General features: G+C 41.3%; 1 protein-coding gene across 1 annotated transcript in view; it reads right to left on the bottom strand.

The window, feature by feature from the left end:
- Positions 1 to 434, bottom strand: part of Mamdc2 (MAM domain containing 2) — a 76,186-nt gene extending 75,752 nt beyond the window's left edge. Inside the window, exon 1 of the mRNA XM_033757700.1 lies at positions 33 to 434. Within this exon, the coding sequence (XP_033613591.1) occupies positions 33 to 434 (402 nt within the window). The remainder of the gene's footprint in view (positions 1 to 32) is intronic.
- Positions 435 to 19,739: the final 19,305 nt, after the last annotated feature.

The following is a 19,739-nucleotide window of genomic DNA, read 5'->3' as shown; positions in this document are numbered from 1 at the left end:
GAGGGAGGAGGAGTGGCCAGGGTGCAGGCTGCCAGCCCGCGGGGACCCGCTTCTCCTGGTGGAAGGGAGCGTGGGAGGAGGGGGCGCTGCGGGCCGAGCAGGGAGAAGCGCAAAGGCACAGCGAGCTCCGGGAGCTGCCCAACTTTACAGAGCGGGCGGAGGTACAAGCGGAGATGCGGGGCGCAACAGCGGCGCTGGCAGGGAGGAGACAGCTGCACACTTTGGAAAGGGCAGCTACCGCCGGGAGGAGCAGAGGTCGGACACGCAGCGCTTTCGCCCAAGATTTTAGAGCTTGGAAGCAGACCCCTTGCAGACACTTGGAAGGGGCAGGCCTTCCAGGATTCCCTCGGCTGGGCTGGGACAGAGCCGCCTGCCCCGCCCATCCGCGGTGGGAACCAGCTTATTTCAGGGGCCAGCCTCTCCGCATCTGGCATGTCAGTCTCGCAGGGCTGGCCCTAATTTTAACTTCGTGTCCCCAAATTGGAAGACGGCAGAATTCTTAGGACAGCTCAAAAAAACTTCAGAACTTCAGGTGGACTAAGCTGGGTATCTCGGACGTTTCAGCATTAATGGCCCAGTATTGCTAACCCTGAAATCACACACACACACACACACACACACACATTTTTTTTTAAAAGCCGGTGGAATGGCTGGCATGCCTAGGGCTCTGCATTCCCTCTGTCCAGCGAAACGTGGGCATTCCTCCTCTTCACAGAGCCATGCTAGATGACTGACTATTCACTCCAAACTCTTCTATCTTCTATCTCATTGCCACCTCAACATTTTCATTTAGATGCTTCAGACTTTTCTCATACTCAACAGGTCCTGGCACAAATGCCTCATTCCTTCCTAGGCCAGCCCCTTCTGCCATCTCAATTAAAAGAATTGCTTTCCCCTGCCACTTAGAAGACTCAGTCACGCTTGACTGGTCTCTTCCCCGCAACATAATACCAAATCCAGGATTAAAAATACAGCAGGAACTGACCGACTCCATGTCCATAGCTGTCATCCTGGGGTTCCTCAGTGGCCTCCTGACCATGATGTTGTCAGGGCTTACAAGGGAATATATTTTATATAAGACACATAATTTATGGGATTATTTTATAATATTCACCCAAAAAGTCACATGCAGAGGAATGCAAGGGATTTGTCCTCACATCAGAGACCCAAAGAATCCAGCCCAGGGCCTGGATCCCATTACGATGTCCCACACAAGTCCAGCTAAAGGCCCAGAGTCCAAGGCAATGTCTTCTCTGGGTTCAGCCAGTGGCCTAGAGCCCACGGCAATATCCCATGCAAGTCTGTGTTGAGAATCTGCTCCAGAAAGGCCCAAAGACCAGTGGAAGCTAGAAAGCCTGCGCTGGTAGGGTGAAGGATCTGTGCTACCAGACTGAGGGAGCTGCACTGGAACCAGGAAGCAATGCTCAAGGCAAAGAGCAAAGCTCCCCTGATAAGAATAGCAGCCATTCCCAGTGACAGTGAGGACCAGAGCTCCTCGGATGACAACAGCCAAGTTCATAACCGGAAACCAGCCACATCAAGCCTCCCCCGGGAAAATCAACAGCGTATCATCTTCCCCGCAGTTCCCTTTCTATGCCACTGGCCACAATCCTCAGGTGGGTCTTCCACACCCAGAACCACACTGACTTGGTTCAGCTGGGCATTCCAATTTGACCATTAGTTAATCCACCACACATGGTCTGCTTTTCCTGCCTTACCCTCTCCCTCTCCACTCTTAACACAGTAATCAAGGGCATCCTTTTAATACAGAAGTTGGGCCAAGTCACTCATTGGCTCGGGCCCCAACAACTTCCCAAATCAGTTAGCAAAATCCAGAATCGTTACAGTGACTTACCAGGTCCTACGAAACCTTCCACTGACCCCTAATATCTTTGACTTCAACTACCTGGCTTTTTCCCCTCACACAGACTCCTTGGATAGTCCTCAAACATAATCCAGCTGCACTCTCAGCATTTGCACTGTTTCCTCTGCTATAAATGCTTTTCCCCAAGGAGCCACATGCTTAAGGCCTACTGAGGTCTTCACTCTGATGTCATCTTCAAAATTAGAAAACTTAATAGTCTCTTTAATAAGGAAAAAAGTGTGATCCTTCTCTAAAATTTCAATTTTACTAATTTTTACTAATTTTACTAATATTCTGTAAGCAATGAATGAGTCAAATGATCCAAAATGTCTTTAGAGTGTGTGTCAACATGTTTGGCCTCAGGTAGTAGCTACTAAAAATAAACATTTATTGTGTTTACTATTATAAGTGCTTTAGAGAAATAATAATCTCTAATCTTCACAAAAGCTCTGTAGGGTAAATGTGGTTATTACTGCTACAGTTTGGATATGGAATGTCCCCTGAGGGCTGTGTGTTAAAACTTGGTCCCCAGCATTGTGCTACTGGAGGTAGAGGAGGACTGTAAAAGATGGTGCCTAGCAGAAGGTCTTCAGGTCCCTAGAGCATGCTGTTGGAGGGGAGGGTGGGAGCCCAGCATCTCTTTCTCTTTCTTGTATCTTGGCCATAAACTGAGTGGCTTTGTCCCATCACATGCTCCCAGACACTAGGTACTGCCTCCCCACAGTCCAAAAGCAGGAGGGCCAACTGACCAAGGGCTGAACCCTCCAAAACTGTGAGGCCAAAGAAAACAATTTTTTTCTCTAGAAGTTGATTATCTCAAGTATTTGTTACAATAACAAGAAGTTGATAGACACAATCATTCCTATTTAATGAGTGGTGAAACTGAGACACAGAGTTCAGAGACAGCAAGCAGTAGAGACAAGACTGAAATCCAGATCTGCTTTATTCCAAAAGTTTCTCAATCAGCACAGCAACATCCCTTGGCTTATATTCTTTTTGGCTTCTCTCGCACAGATGGTACTAATATCTGATAAATGTAAAGATTCAAAGATAAATATGAATTAGATGTGAAACTTCAAACTATTGTTTTCAAATCCAGTTTCAATCCAGTTTTAGTCACTACCAAACTGGAGCTCCATTTTTCAAGTACCTACAGGGTATTTTAGCGTTTTAGAATTGCCTTAGATTGATGTTGTATGTTCCAAGTTGTAAGAAAATGAAAAGCTTCAAAGCCATAAGGAAATATCCAAAAGATTTAAAATATGATTTAAAACTTGAAGACAACATAGCTTTTGCCACCTATGGAAAACAACATCATTAAAGATTAATACAAACTTAGTCAAAATAAAATTTTGATTTGGTATATAATCCATGACACCAAGCACGTGATCCCTAGCTACTGGTGCAGGTTGGAGTGTCTGCGGGTCAGACTCTTATCTAGAGTTTAGTATGCAGGACAATTTTAGGTGTTCTTGGGGACCATACCCATGAAAGGTAGGAGGAAGAAGCAGGATTGCCCAAGAGAACTCAAGGTAAGATGAATCGTGAGATGTATTCCACAGTAGGCTGAAATGCTCAGACCTTTGTACTGCTGTCCTCATCAGTCACCGGATGTGGCCCATCTTGGGGCATGTGTGATCGCAGGCCTGAGCACTTCCTACGCTAAGGCTGATCCAGAGGGGCTGATGGCTGAAAGCTATTTCACAATGATTTTTCAGCTGGAATGACAAACTCTTCTCTGGGAGTGAAGGGAGGGTGGATTAGGACAGCGCATCAGGGGCCAGCAATGACATTTTGCAGAAAAAGGAAAATGTATTGCCTCCTAAGTCAAGAGGTAGGGAGAGAGCCAAGCAGGGAATGCAGACATTTTATGGATTGCATGTGTCTGCCCACTTCCTTTAGTCACTAATAATGGCTGTGAAACTCCACCATTTAAGAAAATGGAGCCAGGCCCCAGTAAACCAGAATTTTGTCCCCCAACAGGTAGATTAATCAAATGATCAAATAATGCATGTAAAGTACTGGCTTATGGAAAGCACTCAAGATTTTAAGTATTCTCATAGGTTGAATGGCACCCCACCCCAGAGATATGTCCATATCCCCAAACATGTGACTATGACCTATTTGGGGAAAAGGACTATGTGCTTATTTAATTAAGTTAGGCATCTTCTGGATCGCCAGGTAGGCCTTAAATCAATGCAGTTGCCCTCATAAGAGACAGAAGATAGTCACAGGCACAGGAAGAGCACTTGCAAAGATGGAGGATGGACTAGAATGATCAGCTTTAAGCCAAAGAATACCTGAAGCCACTTGAAGCTGGAAAAGGCAGAAAACAGATTCTCCTCTACAGTCCTAGAAGAGCATAGCTCTGCAGATGCCTTGATTCTGAACTTCTGGCCTCCAGAACAGTGAGAGAACAATTTTGTGTTGTGGTAATTTTTTCTGACAGTATGGAAAAATGAATATAAATCACATTATGTATGAAGCAAAAAAGCCAGGCAATTAACATACATTCTCTCATTTAATCCATGCAACATCTCCAGGAGGTAGATACCATTCTTATCTCCAGTCTACATACAAGGAAACAGGCCTAGAAGTGTCCATTGATCTGCTCAAGATCACACACCCAGCCATCAGATAGCCAGAATTGTATCCTAGATGTCCAACTGTCATGGTTATATGCTGCACTACCCATAAAACCTTCTTCTTTACAAAGGCCCTTCTCTGCAAGGGCTGCCTATACCACACACAGGTGAAGTCACCTGCTCTATTTATTGAGACCCACGTGGGTACTCTGCCAGGGCCTGGCCCATCATCAACTAGAGGCTCTGCTTTTTGTTCCATCACTTCCAGCCTGGAGAATTTCTAACTCTTGCTTCTAAACTTCTGGGTCAAGAAGAGGCAGGTGGAGCACCGAGGCTCCTCACAGGAGTGTTAGTGTCACTGTCTATCTGACATCATCTCTCCCAGAAGGCGAAAGCATTAGAGGGAGGGAGCTCATTCGTGCAAAGCTAGGAAGAAATCCAGTGTCCATACTTGTGCCCATGTATGCACTGTGGATGCTTACCCCAGTGCAGAGGCCTTCTTCAGCACCCACTTTCCCTTCCGCTGGCTGCCTCTCCTTTCTGGTCATTGTTACCTGGAGTCATGGCATGAGAAGCCAGCACACATTTCCAGAGCACCCCCTAGGAGCCAGGCACTGTGCTTGGGAATGGAATCGAGGGATGGACAAGACTCTTTATGTGCCTCTGAGATAGGAAATTGACCCATGAGAAGATAATCTCAATAAAATGTGTTGATGAAATAGAAGAAGGGGTATACATGAGAGAAGTAACAGATGAAGTGAGCCAGTACCAGGGAGGCAGTGGGAGTGATGAGCCCTGGAGGGGATTGGAGTGAACCAGCCCGACGAAGGCCATCACTGGTTTGAGCTTTGCCCATCTATCCATTTTTCAAAAGAAGCCCAATATTTGGGTATTTATGAAATAGCTCCTATTTTCAAAAGCTGGCAACAGATTAAAACAGAAGATCATTAAATCCCTGAGAGGGAAGACTAAAACACGAAGATGGAATCTACTATTGAATGTCAGCCTGTGGTACTAGGTAGTATGGAGACAGAGAGGGACAGCATACTGCACTTCCTTCCAGAGGAGGCAGCCAGGCCCACAAGACTAGCCTCATGTTACAGAAGAGAAGCTGAGGCAGAGAGCGTCCATATGACTTTTAACTAAGATCACCTGTCTCTAAGTGGCATGGGAAGGCTGAGAATCCATTGGCTTACCTCCTACTTGGCCAGCATGTAGACAGGCAGAAAGGACTTTGTATACTGTAGGCCCTGTACAAATGTAAACGTGTTAATAATGGTATTCCTAATGGCCTTCACAGTGGTTCTTTGGTTGGATTCTTTTATATGTTATATATTTTCAGATAATATGTCTTCTTTTCTCTCTTAATACCCAGTTCTTCCTTGGTCTGTGCCAAGACATTGACTCTAAATTTTTGTCTGATTTTTGTCTTTCTTTCTCACCCTCCCTCCCTCCCTTTCTCTCTCCCTCTTTCTGATGCACTGTCTGGGCTCACTTCACCTTCATCAAAAATGTTTGACATATTTATTGGAATCACATTAAATATGTACATCGACATGTGAGGACTGACATATTTACTTCAGTCTACTGTTATAAATTTTCATGTCTTCCAGTAACCTTTTATGCATATCTTTTACAAATTTTATAAATGTCTATAATTTCCTGTACTAAGAAAAGACCAAATTTGCAGTACCACACTTAGTGTTCTGCCCTGTGTTGTTTTCATGCTGTCTCGTTCTCTTTCAACATACACACTCAGCAAAACCTCACTCGTTTCATGCCACTCAGCTGAAAAACGAGCTGGTAAAACAGTTCCAGGCTCCTGGCTTGTCTCTCCAGAGACCTCTGCTGCATTCCAGCAGGAGCTGTCTGTGGGCTCTGCCCCGAGGCTGGTGGCGTCCTTTGGTTACTGCCCAGAACCATCTGCCTTGCCCCACAGGGCAGTCATGTGCCTGTTGTGGATCTGAATCATCACAGTGTGGGACTGAAGCCCAAGTCTCATCCGTCCTTACCAATCTCCTTTTATTACAAAATATGTAGCCCACTGTTCACATTGGCACACTCAGATGACCTGAACCTATAAAGTCAGCGTTTCTTCTAGAGTGAGCATTTACAAGTAAAGCCAAGACATATCATGTAAAGGTACAAGATCCCAATGATTAATATAACTGTAGTGTTTGCTTTAAATGTACCAATAAATTTAAGGGGGAAAAAAAGAAATCAAAAAAAGAATCCAACCAAAAAAAAAAGTAAATGGATTCTTAAATAGACACTCTATCATTTATCTTTTCTTTATCAGCTTACTCTAACAACAGGTTGGACTCTATATCCTTTGTTAAAATTTGAATGCAACATTTTGTTGGATCAGTCAAATTCCCTGGGCCAATGGGTCAAAGCGATAAAATGTGATCATCTCTTGTGGGGCTTTTGTGGTGTGCTGAGCAATTTCATAGTCTATTCATGGAGTAAAAAATTAGGTTCAAAGAGTTTGGGTGTCCTCCCCAAGAATGCAGACTGGGAATTGAACCCTCGTATACCTACTGCTAAGTCCTGTCACCCTGTGTGCCGTCTTCTGACACCAGGATGGATTGAGCAGATATTGAAACGTCCCCTTCTTAGATACCCTACTCTTTCCTCTGTCTTTAGGTAGGACTGGCACCAAGGAGGCATGTTTCTCTGCTTTAAGGAAGTGTGCACACCCACAGTACTTGTGCCAAACAGAATCAGATTCAAACCTACATCTGTGTCCCGTGTTCGTCCCACTCTTCCCACCCACTTTCCTGCATCTCCACATTGGCCACTTGCCCTTCCCCAGCTGTGTTCTCGTTTCCACACTTTGCGTGTTTGCATGTGTCATCTTTCTATTCAGAATCAGAATGTTTTCCTCCCCGGCTGGCTTATAAAATCTTTAGGTTATGGGTTGGATTGTGTCCCTTTCTCCACTCATCCACGTTCATATGTTGAAGTCCTAATCCCTGGTGCCTCCATGTGGCCTTCTTTGGAAATGGGGTCATTGCAGGTGCAATTTGTTAAAATGAGTTCATCCTGCAGCAAAATGGACCCCTAAGTCAATATGGCTAGTGTCCTTTTGAAAGCAGGAGATTTGGGGACCAAGAGGCACATGGGGAAAATGCCATGTGAAGATGAAGGCAGAGGTCAGGGTGATGTTTCTCCAAGCTGGAACCTAGAAGAGAGGCCTGGAATAGATTCTCCCTCAGAGCACTCAGTAGGAAACACTGCTCTGACACCTTGATCTCAGACCCCCAGCCTCCGGAACTGGGAGATAGTATGTGTTTAAACCACTCAGCTTGTGGGATTCTTATGCAGCCTAACAAACAAATATAGTTCTATACATTACTCAGGTCCCAGTTCCAATGTTCCTTCCTCTAGGTCTGTCTTCCTATGCTGCAGTGTATATTACGCTGTGTCTTATTCATCTTTAGCTGCTATAGCAGAACTTTATAGACTGTGTTTCATATAACAGTGGAATTTTATTTCTCACAAATCTGGAAGTTGGGTGTCTGGTGAAGACCTGCTTCTCCCTAGGCTATCCTCTGACTCTACCCTCACATAGCCCAAGGGATGCAAGGTCTCTTTTGGACCTCTTTTATTAGAATGTTAACCCCATTCATGATGGTTCTGCATTATGACATAATCACTTTCCAAAGACCCCATGGATGAATTGGCAAGTGATACACAGAGAATCAGCAGAATGGAAGTAAAATTAAAAAAATTCACTCCATTGATGGGGATTGATCACACCTAATGGCAGTGCCCTGATCGACCCAGTACTGGGCTAAAACTCCCCCTTTTATAGGGTTTTACAGCCTTGATCTCATTCAGGTGGTTACATTGCATTTTCATAGTTCACATTGCTGATATTCAAAACATGGTGGGGAGGCAGTGGAATTTCAACCCAATGTAGCACTTCCTTGGTAGGGTACCTTTAAAATTCATAGTTATCTATTCTAGCCCAGGGGAAGAGGGCGTGTCTGGTCAGCAAGATTACCAATGATTCTTTTCATTTACAAAACTTTTTAGGGAGACTCCTCAGGTGCCTGTTGACTCTGAACTAAACAAAGCAAACTAGCAAAAGTTATTTTATATTAAAGTGTTCTCTATCAACACCATCACCTCAAGGGTGAGGATTCAACGTATGGACTTGAGAGGTGGGCACAAATATTCAAACCATAGCATGCTATATTGCAGTGGCTCCATTTATTCATCATCTACAGTAGCAGCTGAGATTTTAAGAGCAAATGTGCTTTCTGTCTCTGTCTGCTCCTGTGCTCGCTCTGTGTATGACTAATTGCAGGTGCTCAAAAATGTGTGTTAAGGAAAAAGCTAAGGAACAGCAAAGCTTCAGTGGTACATCAGCCCAGGGTTTTGCATAACCTGCAACCCTATGGTTAGAAGAAAAGAACTAAATCCCAGTTGTAGGCCACTCGGGGATATTTGTTGAGATGAATGAACTCCACAGCTGCTCTGGGATCACAGAGCCAATCCACAGAGAAGTAACATTCTGAACAAGTAGTAAAAGCAGGCTTTCAGGGGTCAGAGCAACATTTTGGCAAACTGGAGGGCAGAGGCAAGCTCTCAGGAACCCATTGTCATTGAGGTGCATGAGGCCTCAGAGAGAGAACCTGACCTCTGGAAGCAGGTACCAGACCTTCCTTGCATGTTGGAGGGAAGAGAGATTATGAAACAATTTGGATCCTGCTCCACAGGCTTATATCTGGGAGCCTGCACTGTCCAGGAAAAAGGATAGGCAACTAGAAAAGCCAGAAAAATATGCTCTCCCTTAAAGCTTCATAACACAGTGGGCCAAAAAAAAAAAAAAAAAATTGAGACCGGTATTGATGCTGACTGTGGCAGTATTAGAAAAAGAGTAGGTGGGTAGCATCCTTTCCTTTTGGTATGGACCACTACCCCACTGGCATGCCAGGGTCTGATGCAGTGAGAAGAGGCAGCATAGTGTCATGCTGGGGTGCAGGTTGGTTGAGGAGCACATAGAGTCCTCTGTAGAATGTCCTCCCAGATCCTGGGAGCTAAGGCAAGAGTGAGATGGAGAACACTGGAATTTGATTTATAGTAGCCAGTGGTGGTTCCAGAACCCAAGGAGGCGCACAAATAACTTGGCTCACTGCTAGTGAAATGTTTTTCTCCTCCATAAATTTGGTTGGAGGGCTCTGGCACAGAAAAAGAAAAACTAAAGTGTTCTGTACCCTAAAACATTTCCAAAAAGTGCAGGGAAGCCCCAGTTTAACTTCTGATTTGTAGCCCTTGACACTACTAATCTGTGTGATTGGATTCTATATATTTTGTAATTGTATCTAATCTGAATAGGGACAGGTGATATTCAGAACAAAGGCTTGGTCAATGAGAGACACAGTAGACACTGGGAGGGGGACAGGGACTATCAGCTCTGAACCGGTGTAAGAGGTATGTGCACATGTGTATGGTATGCAAAGACATTAGCACTGAGAAGTCCAGTCACAGCATTTTCATTAATCTGGTGGCTTTAAATGCAAAGGACCAAAAACACTAGGGATTCAAAGATGTTGAATGATATTGATTCTTTCAAATTTTCCAAGTATTCAAGGCCCATATAATTGGTGATAATGAAGAAATTCTACCACCAGATATTGCAAAATGCTTCAGTGACCTACTCCAGGGAATCACAACCCCAGTTCTACTTTAGCCCCATCTGGGTAGCTATTTCTTTTTAATACAAACATTGGAACTCATCAAACTCATAGATTATGACTTCTAGGATAAAACCAAAGCACTGGCATTTCCTTAAATTTCTTGAAGAAGATTCTACTGATCTAGGGTTAAGAATGCACCAGCTTAATCCTTTTATCATTAACAAAATTAAGTATTATTGTTGTTGTTATTATTATTATTAACAGAAGCAAAAAGCAATTTCAAGAAAGTTAGAAGTGTTATGTCAGGACTCAGAGCATAATTTTGTCACTGATATCATAGACTTTGGAGACAGACCACCTGGGTCAACTTGTAGCTCTGACACTCATTCACTCTCTATGAACCTAGAGTATCTATCTATCGACTGATTGATCACTAGATTGATATAGATATATATCTGTTCTCTGCATGCCTCAGTTTTTTGATTTGTAAAATAGAAATATAATAGCACTTCACAAAGCAGTCATAAGTACTAAATGGATTTATATTGTAAGAGTACTCAAAAGAGTACCTGGCATGCTGTATTTAAGTATTGTACTATATAAATATTTACTATTAATTTTCTAGAAACCTGAGTTTTTCACAGGTATAGGCTTATAGTTGAAATTGATGATATAGGCTATGCACTAAAATAGCAATTCATATAGTGTCTTTCCTCTGGGGATAAAAGGCATTCTTATCACTTTCTCCTCACTGAGATGCAGTGCCCAACATCCACAACTGAAAGGAGGAAAAGTCTGTTTTGGCTCAGTTTATAGAGGTTTTAGTCCATACTTGGCTGGCTCCAAAGAATTGTATGGTGGAAGGGCTTGGACAAAAGAAAGCTACTCACCTCATGGTACCCAGGAAGTAGAATGACAAGTAAAAGCTATAAGCCTTCCTGGGTTATGCCCACAATAAACTCCTCTTCCAACCAGGCCCCACCTCCTAACAACAAGTCAGCCCATGCCCCTATAATCAAATTACTTCCTAAAGTTCCTGCCTATGATCGCACGATGGGGACATCTAGATATAAACCACAACAAGGGCTAGAAATATAAATTAGATAATTAATAAACTGTAGCTTTGCTGTTCTATCAGAATAAAAGAAAAAATCTAAACTGTTGAGTAGACGCCATTCTGCGCACCAACAACTAGACCTTAAAAATAGTAATGTGGAAAATGGCTTTGGGCTTATAATAGAAATCATTTGATGACACTTGAGGTGGTGCTGACAAGATGGCATGGAATATATGAAGGAGCGTCTGACAAGATTCTAGAAGTCAAAGAAATGATTCTGGGCCCTTACCTGAGGGATAAGTCCTTGTGTGTCTAATAAAAGTGTCTTCTGAAAAACAGGAACAGAGAAGAAATTTCTAGGTGTTAACTTGCTTTATGAACAGCCAGAAGCTCTAATAATTCCTCCCCAAAAGGAAAAGGTTGCTTTTTAAATTATGCATTTTATGACTTTATATATACTTTTTAAAATTTATTATATGGAAACTTTATTTATTCAGGGGCTCATAGCAGGTTCAAATTAGACATCTGAATACTTGGACTTGGAATTCCTCCCACAGTGGTTAGGGTGGGACTGGCTTCTTTCAGTCCAGCTGTGAAAATGCCCCACAAGTGGGAGTGCCTTATACATCTGTGCTGTTTCCCAACTTGGCTGATGGCATCAGTACATATTTCCAAGAAGGGAACAGCCCCACTGCATCCCCACCAGGTACCCTATTGATTTCTGAATTTCACTTCTTTCTTCAAGGGTTATTTATTTTTGAAATACCTCATTTAGTAACTTTTTTCAGTAACGATCTGTGGAAGGTCAATTCTCTTGGTCTTTGAAAGCGTCAGTCACAAAGGAGAGCTCAGAGAGATGTTAATTTCTAGGTTAAAAGCCTGGGTAAATATGACGGTTTGAGCACACTTGTCCAAGTTTTGCCTTTTCAAAGCCATATAAAAAAATACAACGAAGAGCTATCACTTAGGAATGTAAAAACCTTTAAGGATGTGAAGAATGGGAGAGGAGGCAAAAAGAAATTTAAGAAAGAATATGGATAATAAAAAACTGACCAAGTAGATCAATTTTGAAACTGGCTCAGTTCTTGTTGCAGTGGTCATCACGAATCAATGAAATGGTGACATCTGGTAGCACTGGATGGAGTGGCCGAAGAGGATAGTTTAAAACAAGTAAGATTAGAAGTGCTGTTGAGAAGCATTACCATCCTAAATCCCCTCTTTATCCCATGCAACTGGTGACTTCTCCCCATCCTAGCAAAAGGATGATGTTCACTCCCTGAAGAGGGTAAAGCAGAGGTACACTGGGGTCCCACTGATTGGGTTAAGAACACAAATCCCACACAGAAACCAAATAAACTATGAAGGGAAAACTTCAAAATCCTTAAAGACATAAGCAGTGATAGCCAATCCCAGAAACAAAGTTGGAATGCTATTTCAAAAGAAACTTTGGAGAACATAAGAAAGCTCTTAGAAATTGAAAATATGGTAGCAGAACTGAAGCTATTCATAGACACTTTGGAAGTCAAGGGTGACTCTCCCTCCCAAAACTAGAGCAAAAGGCAATGAGAAAGAAAATAGGAGAAAGTCTTATATTATTATAAAATTTATATTTATATACTTGTATTTTGCATAGAAAATATAAAACATTGCATTACATTATAAAACACTGTATAAGCAGTCCAGAAAGGGCACTATCTGTATAACTAGACTTGTATAAGAGAACAAAGAAAAAAATTAAAGAAATAATTTAAGAAAATTTCCTATACTGAAATCTAGGAGTTTCCAGAATTAATGGCTCACAAAGTTCTCAGAACAATGGATGAGAATAGATTTATACCAAGCCTTAGCATGGTGAACTATCAGAACAGTGTGGACAAGATTTTGAAAGTTTTCAGAGGATGAAGGCAAGTCACATGTACTGAAAGCAAATCATACTTACTGTAAACCTTGATAATTGAGCTAAACAAAATTACACAATTTTGCTACTTATTAAAGTTTTCCCTATCAATATGAAATAGAATGCTGAGTTAAATATGATCCATTGTGCGGAGTAAACGGAGGGGTGAAATGTTCCAGATTTGAAAGGGAAGTGAAATCCATTTGGGCCTGGCAATTCTTCCAGGGATTATTAACAAGTAGACAGATGGGCTCTATAACCTCCAGTCTAAATGAGAGAAGGCTAGAGGCAGAAAGAGAATCAAGTGAGTGGAATGTTGCTAATGTTTCGTGTGAAAACCCTTATTGAGCACAGAGAAGCTCATAGCAGTATCAGGAGAACTGAGTGTTGGGACCTGATGATGCGGTGACGTTCTGGCAGCAATTAGTCCAGCATGTCGAGCAACAGAATAACCTTCATCCATGTTCAAGGCTCCTCATTTTGACAAGCAATTTAAAATACCTGGATTCAAGGATTGCAGAATGTTTATAGACAACAGATATCAAAAGCTAGTTTTCGCTTAGAAAACATTTTCAGATTCATTTTATCCATCTTTACAGAAAACCAGTGATTAACAACGGCACAAACGAAGGCAACAGCAACTAAATAATTCTTTCCATAGGAAGTTTGGAGCAAAACTTTCCAGATCTCCAACTGACCTTGAGCAAATTGTTTCAATTCTCTGCTCTTTAGCTTTCCCTGCTCTACAAGGAAAATACTGTAACAGCTTCCACATCGAGACCATCAGTTAAATCCACAACATGTAGAAATCCAGGGAAGACGTTGTTCCTTTCAACTTTATAGAAAATCTTTAAACAATATATTGATCAAGAATTATCAAGTATTTATTTTGCTCACACAAACATTCCAAATAACAAAATAGAAACTCTATGCACAACTATTGGGTTTTCTATATTATGGCTTTCAAAACTGTAAACACATTGGTTCCCAGTTGCACTGTAACTCCACCCTGTGTCTCTTGCTTCTTGTCCTGGTGAATCGCTGGTAGCTAAAGCAGAGGATAGGAAGTGGCTCAGCAAAGGAGCAAGGGGGTTAATCTTTTCCTTCTTGCCAGTTCCTGCTTTTGTTTCCTAATCTTCCTCATCTAGTGCAATTAAACTGCATGCCTGAATGCCAGCACATGTTCCCAAGAACCTCTCAAATGCACGATTTACAAAGACTGCGTTAGAGTTGAAGAAAGCTAAATTGATCCTTTAAATATAAGTGACATTATTACTGTCAGAGGGCAAAAATAAATCCACCGAAAGGACCCTTAGGCTTAAATTCTTTAAGGATCCCAAGTTAATTAAAAGAGGATGATATACAAAAGAAGATGACCTTTTCTAGATAAGCTATAAATATGCCATCATTAATGAATTTCATTACAGGAAAGTGCAGACAATGGCAATTCTACTTAGTTTAGCATTTAAGACATGGGCCAGCAGCCTGGTAGTTAATGTTTTAAGAAGTTAAAATATTGTTACAAAGCCATTCTTTAAGAATTGACATGGGCATTAAAAATAAATGAATATATTCTAAAGCAATAAGTTTTGTTTGTACTTTGAGGTCATATGAATGATTTATCTTTCTTGTTTCAGCTAATGATAATTCAAAAACATTAATCAGAGAGAAAGAATTATAGTGCTGACGAGGTCTTACTTACTACATTCTTCCATATAGCTACACGGCTTTTTATTTTATTACCCTGTTGAAAGGAAATCTGTTTTACACTGAAGACAAACCAAAACAAATTTAGCTTTTGTAGTGGGAGAGAAATAATTGTTTTTTTTTTTTTTTTTTTTGCAAAATTGCATTATAATGTGCTGACAGATTCAAAGCAACTGTTCTGAGTAATGGATGCATAGGGCAACTCCAGACCAAAGGGACTGGAATCATAGGGACAGAAAGGAAATACCTTGGATTTAATTTTTTCCTGAAAGCTGAGCCTATGTTTCAAGTAGTTTCATTCAAAAGTTCCAAATAATTTTCAACAGTGTCGCATGTGTCGCACCAAAAATGAAGGAACCCAGAGAGACATCTGAACATCTAGCCTATTCCTATTAGAAATACACAGCGAAGGGTTATGATTAACAGGTCTTTGTTAAGTCTAACCGCTCTGAGGCCAGGCTAGTGGTGGGGAACTGACTGGAGGTCAGCAGTGAAGCAGTGAGTTCCTTACCACAGTTTCAGGGTGTAGAGATCACCTGGGTTCAAATCTCTGCTGTACTACTTATCTGCTCCAAGATTTTTTTTCTCATTGAGTTTATTGGTACATTTTAGGTATATAGTACAGTATAGTATTATTGGGATCTCGTACCTTTACATGACAGGTCTCGGTTCTCATTTTTTCCCCTTATCCCTGTCCTCCCTTCACCCCCTCCTCCCTTCCCTATTTACACATACTCTATTTCCATTTTTTCATTTTCTCCAAGATTTAATACAAGTTCTCTAACCTCTTTAAATGTTTCCTATGTTAAAAATGGATGGTAACAGTCACTGTCTCCTAGGTTGAAATGACACGATGTATACGAAGCAATTAGCATAGGCCTCACACATAATAAATAAGCCACAGAAGCCACCTATAAGCTTGGATGATTTAGCACATCCTGGGTGTATGACTCAACTTACTTTTTGAAAATGATTTAGGCAGGGGATGCTCTTACTACCAAATGAAAAATTTGGAATTCTGTGGTTTCTTCCAGGTACTCAATCCACTTCTTTGTATAAATTAGAAGCAAGAGAACCACATAACCCCAGGAGAATAAGAAGAAATTATAATGATCTTTTAACACTTGCACAGTTTCACAGAAGGAGAGAGGATAGGCGAGTTCAAAGTGCACTCATTGGACTTGAAATCAGAAAGTATCTGGGTTTAATTCTTAGCTTGGTCCCTTGTAGCGGGTTGAATGGTGGCTCCCAAAAGATATGTCTAATTCCTAAGCTCCCCAGTACCTATAAATGTGACCTTACTTGGAAATTATAGGGTCTTTGCAGATGTAATTGGGTTAAGGATCTCAAGGTGAAATCATCTTGGCTTTAGTGTGAGTCTTGAGTTCAATGAAAAGTGTCTTTGTAAGAGACAGAGAAAGTGAAGACACAGACACACATGGAAGGAAAACTCTATGTGAAAACATAGCAAAGATTATAGTGGCAAGTCTACATGCCACGGGATGTTAAGAATTGTGAGCACCTGCCAGAAGTTAGGAGAGATGCATAAAATCGATTCTCTCTCAGAGACTCCAGAAGGAACCAACTCTGCTGATACCTTGATTTCAAACTTCTGATCTACAGAAGCACGAAAGAATAAACTTCAGTCCTTTCAAGCCACTTGTAATTTGTTACAGCAACTTTAAGAAATCTAATAGCACCACAGAATTGGACAATTAGTGAACATCTTCAAGGACTAGTGCAGTAGAGCATAGACACCTGGGTATAACACATGCTCAGAAATGAGAGTTGAGCACATTCTTTCCCTTCATCTTCATAACACATGGTTTATATTATTCTAATTTTCACATAAAAAAATGATTCTCTAAAAGCTGTCTAGAGTAAATGGCAGGTTTTCTGGCTCTAGTACAGGTGGCTTTTGTACCACACAAATTGGTTCTCTCTTTTGCCTACAGAATTTTTCTATAGTTCTCTGTTTGCCACTGTATACAACTAAACTGCCATGTATTGCATGAATCTATAAAATACAATGTTGGCTGGGAGGATGGAGGAGACATTAAAAGTAGAATGTTAAAAATAAGTCTGGGAGGGCTGGGGATTTAGCTTAGTGGTGTCTCTGCCTAACCTTGCAAGTGCAAGGTCCCAAGTTTGATCCCCAGTACCACACACACACACACACACACACACACACACACACACACACAAAAGAAGTCTGAGAAAAGGGCACAAAATCCAAAGACATTCATCTTAAATCTGGACGTTAGGGAAAGATTTGTTGAAATAAAATTTTATATGAAGCCCCAAAGCATGGTGAGAAAAATCTTTCAAAAATTAAAAATTTTTCCTCATAAAGAGTAGATGTTGTTATAGAAATATATAACAGGCATCAAATGAAAACATTTACCCACCAGAGAATCTCAGAATTGTCCAAGCAACATCAAAAGCCAGCAATCCAGGGAGTCCAAATGCTCCCTTCTCATCCACTGCCAGGACTGAGGAAAAGTATCAAAGCAGTGGTATCTCTCATCTTTTCACTCATCTCAAAATTTGTTTTATATTAAAAGGATGACATTGAAAGAATATAAGTGGCTCTTAAATATAGGAAAGTAAATCTTCACACTGACTTAGGAAAAAAATACACACGAAAATGAGATGTAATTAAATAGTTTTACTTAGTAAAAATGAGAACATTCTGTTTTGTGAGGGGGTGGAGCAGTTGGTCTCATTCATGACAGGAGTGGAATGTGCATATTCTAAGCAGGTCTATGTGCAATGTCTATGAAATGATACTCCTATCATTTTAGTCCTTTAATTCTACATCTAGGAATTTATAATACAGATATGCTTGTACACAACCAAAATAATATGTTTGATACGATTCAAATAGTTTATAATATTGAAAATAACCTAAATTAACCATTAATAAAGGGGGAATTAAACATTATAGTACATCTATATAACTTGGTACTACAAAGACTTTTTAAAAATGAGGCTCCATTTTATGAACTGATATGAACAATCTCCATGAAATACCATTAAGGAAAGAAGTTATGGGGCAGAACCCTACATACACAGTGTTAAGTGGGAAGAATGTGTTTTTATTTGTGTGTAGAGTGTCTCTTAAATTTGTCACAAGAAGCTGGTGACGTTGGCTGCATTAGGGAGTGGTCTGAGTGACTTGAAAAAGGGATATGTCATCAAGATGTTTTGAAGCACAGCTAAAACTTATTTGCCCCTCCTGCTATCAGGAGGTGGAATCTGTGGTCCTTTCCCTGCCTTGTGGGCCGCTGCCACTGCCCCGATGAATGGAGTGCCTTAGGAGTCGTGCTGCATGCAGTCCGAGGCTGTGTTTATAAAGGGTGTGCAGTATCTGCAGGCTCCCGAGGGACAATCACGCCAAGGGATATCAGCTGCCAGGCAAGAAGGCTGGTCACCAGAGGTCACCAGTGAGGAGGCCACATAGTGAGGGACAGAGAGAAGGGAGAGACCCCAGGAGCCCAACTGTCCCGCTCCCAGCTTTTCCCGGTCTTCTCAGTGCAGGCAACAGACATACAAGCAAAGAAGCCACTGCTTCTCCCCAGCATCTGACAGCAACTGAGGAGACCCTGAGGAAGAAGTGGTCACTGGAGCCCTGCATTCACCCCCAGATTCATGACTGGATAAGGATACGTTGCTGCTTTACACCACTATTTTGGGTTGTTGGCTATCCAGCAATCCATAACTAGAACAGGCTCTTCACTGTTTACCCTTTATGCATTTTGAATTTTGCATCAAAGGAATGCATTGCCTATTATTAAAAATGCAAACAAGAGTGAAATTATCCCCCAAATTCCCTGCCTTACGCTTTTGGCTATACTGAACTCTTAAGGTTGTTTAAGCAACAGAATTGTTCCAGAACTGTCTGGGCTGCATAGAAAAGTGGGAATATGCCTGCTGAGAACAGGAGTGCTGAAATGCCCCCCTTGATCTACTCCAAACAAACAAAAGCCTGACTTTCTCAAGAGTGAAAATTTTGCTCAGCATTCACAAGTGAGGCCCTAGATTCAATCCCCTGCACTCCTTCAAGAGTAGAAATTAGTTCCTTGACTGATAACATATACAAATACATGAAATCTCATTAAAATTAGATAAATGCATCCCACCCACTAATTATGGAGTAAAACTAACTGCTATGTGAGAAACATGTCTTCAGATGGACAGACTGGCCATCAGCATGGAAACAAGCATCATGAGTAGAGGAGGGATGTGCTGTGATGTACCTCCAGGGGCAAGCAAAGTGAAGAAGACAGCATCCACGGCGAAGGGTTTGCTCCCAAAACACTGAGTCTGAATCTACTCAAATCTTTAGGTCTAACTTCACATTTATAAGAAATGCAGGTGGTAGGGAAATAAATTAAATTCCATCATGAAGACACAGTAAGACAAAATCTGGGATATAGAACATTCTACAAGACAAATGACTTGGTCTCTTCAAAAACAGAATGGATGAAGAGGTGGGAAACTGGCATTCTTGTGCTCTGCTGGTATAAGTGTATGTGTGTCTTCAAACCTTCTCATATTCTGCCTCCAAAGCTAACAGCATTCACAAATATAATTTACGAGTTCATCTGGATTTACATAAATAATTGCCCAAGAACTGTCAAAGCGCAATAATATCATTTAGGGTAAATCAGTGAGGATTTGATTCAACTAAACTTATTCTGAGGATAGGATATGATATCACCTTATGTGCTAGGTATTAGAGCCTAGATTATAGTGAAACCACATCAAATATTAGTGAAGTTAAAAGGAAATTTCAGTAATACCTTTAGGTCTTCTTCAAACTGCAAAGTATGTATTTTTGTTCTTCTTATTAATCCTTTGAGGTCATGGAGCATCCATATAACAGTTCCAAATTGATCTATGTACTTAAAGTAGCTGGAGACAGGGTTAGAACCGCGATGTTACAGTAGCGAGTGAGTGTGCTAGAAAAAGTTAATTA

The sequence above is a fragment of the Fukomys damarensis genome, unplaced genomic scaffold (genome assembly GCF_012274545.1).
Source record: "Fukomys damarensis isolate Sample0158 unplaced genomic scaffold, DMR_v1.0_HiC HiC_scaffold_31, whole genome shotgun sequence".
In the NCBI taxonomy this organism is placed as follows: domain Eukaryota; kingdom Metazoa; phylum Chordata; class Mammalia; order Rodentia; family Bathyergidae; genus Fukomys; species Fukomys damarensis.
Note: the sequence above shows the minus strand (reverse complement) of the source record. Positions and strands in the feature narration are given on the sequence as shown.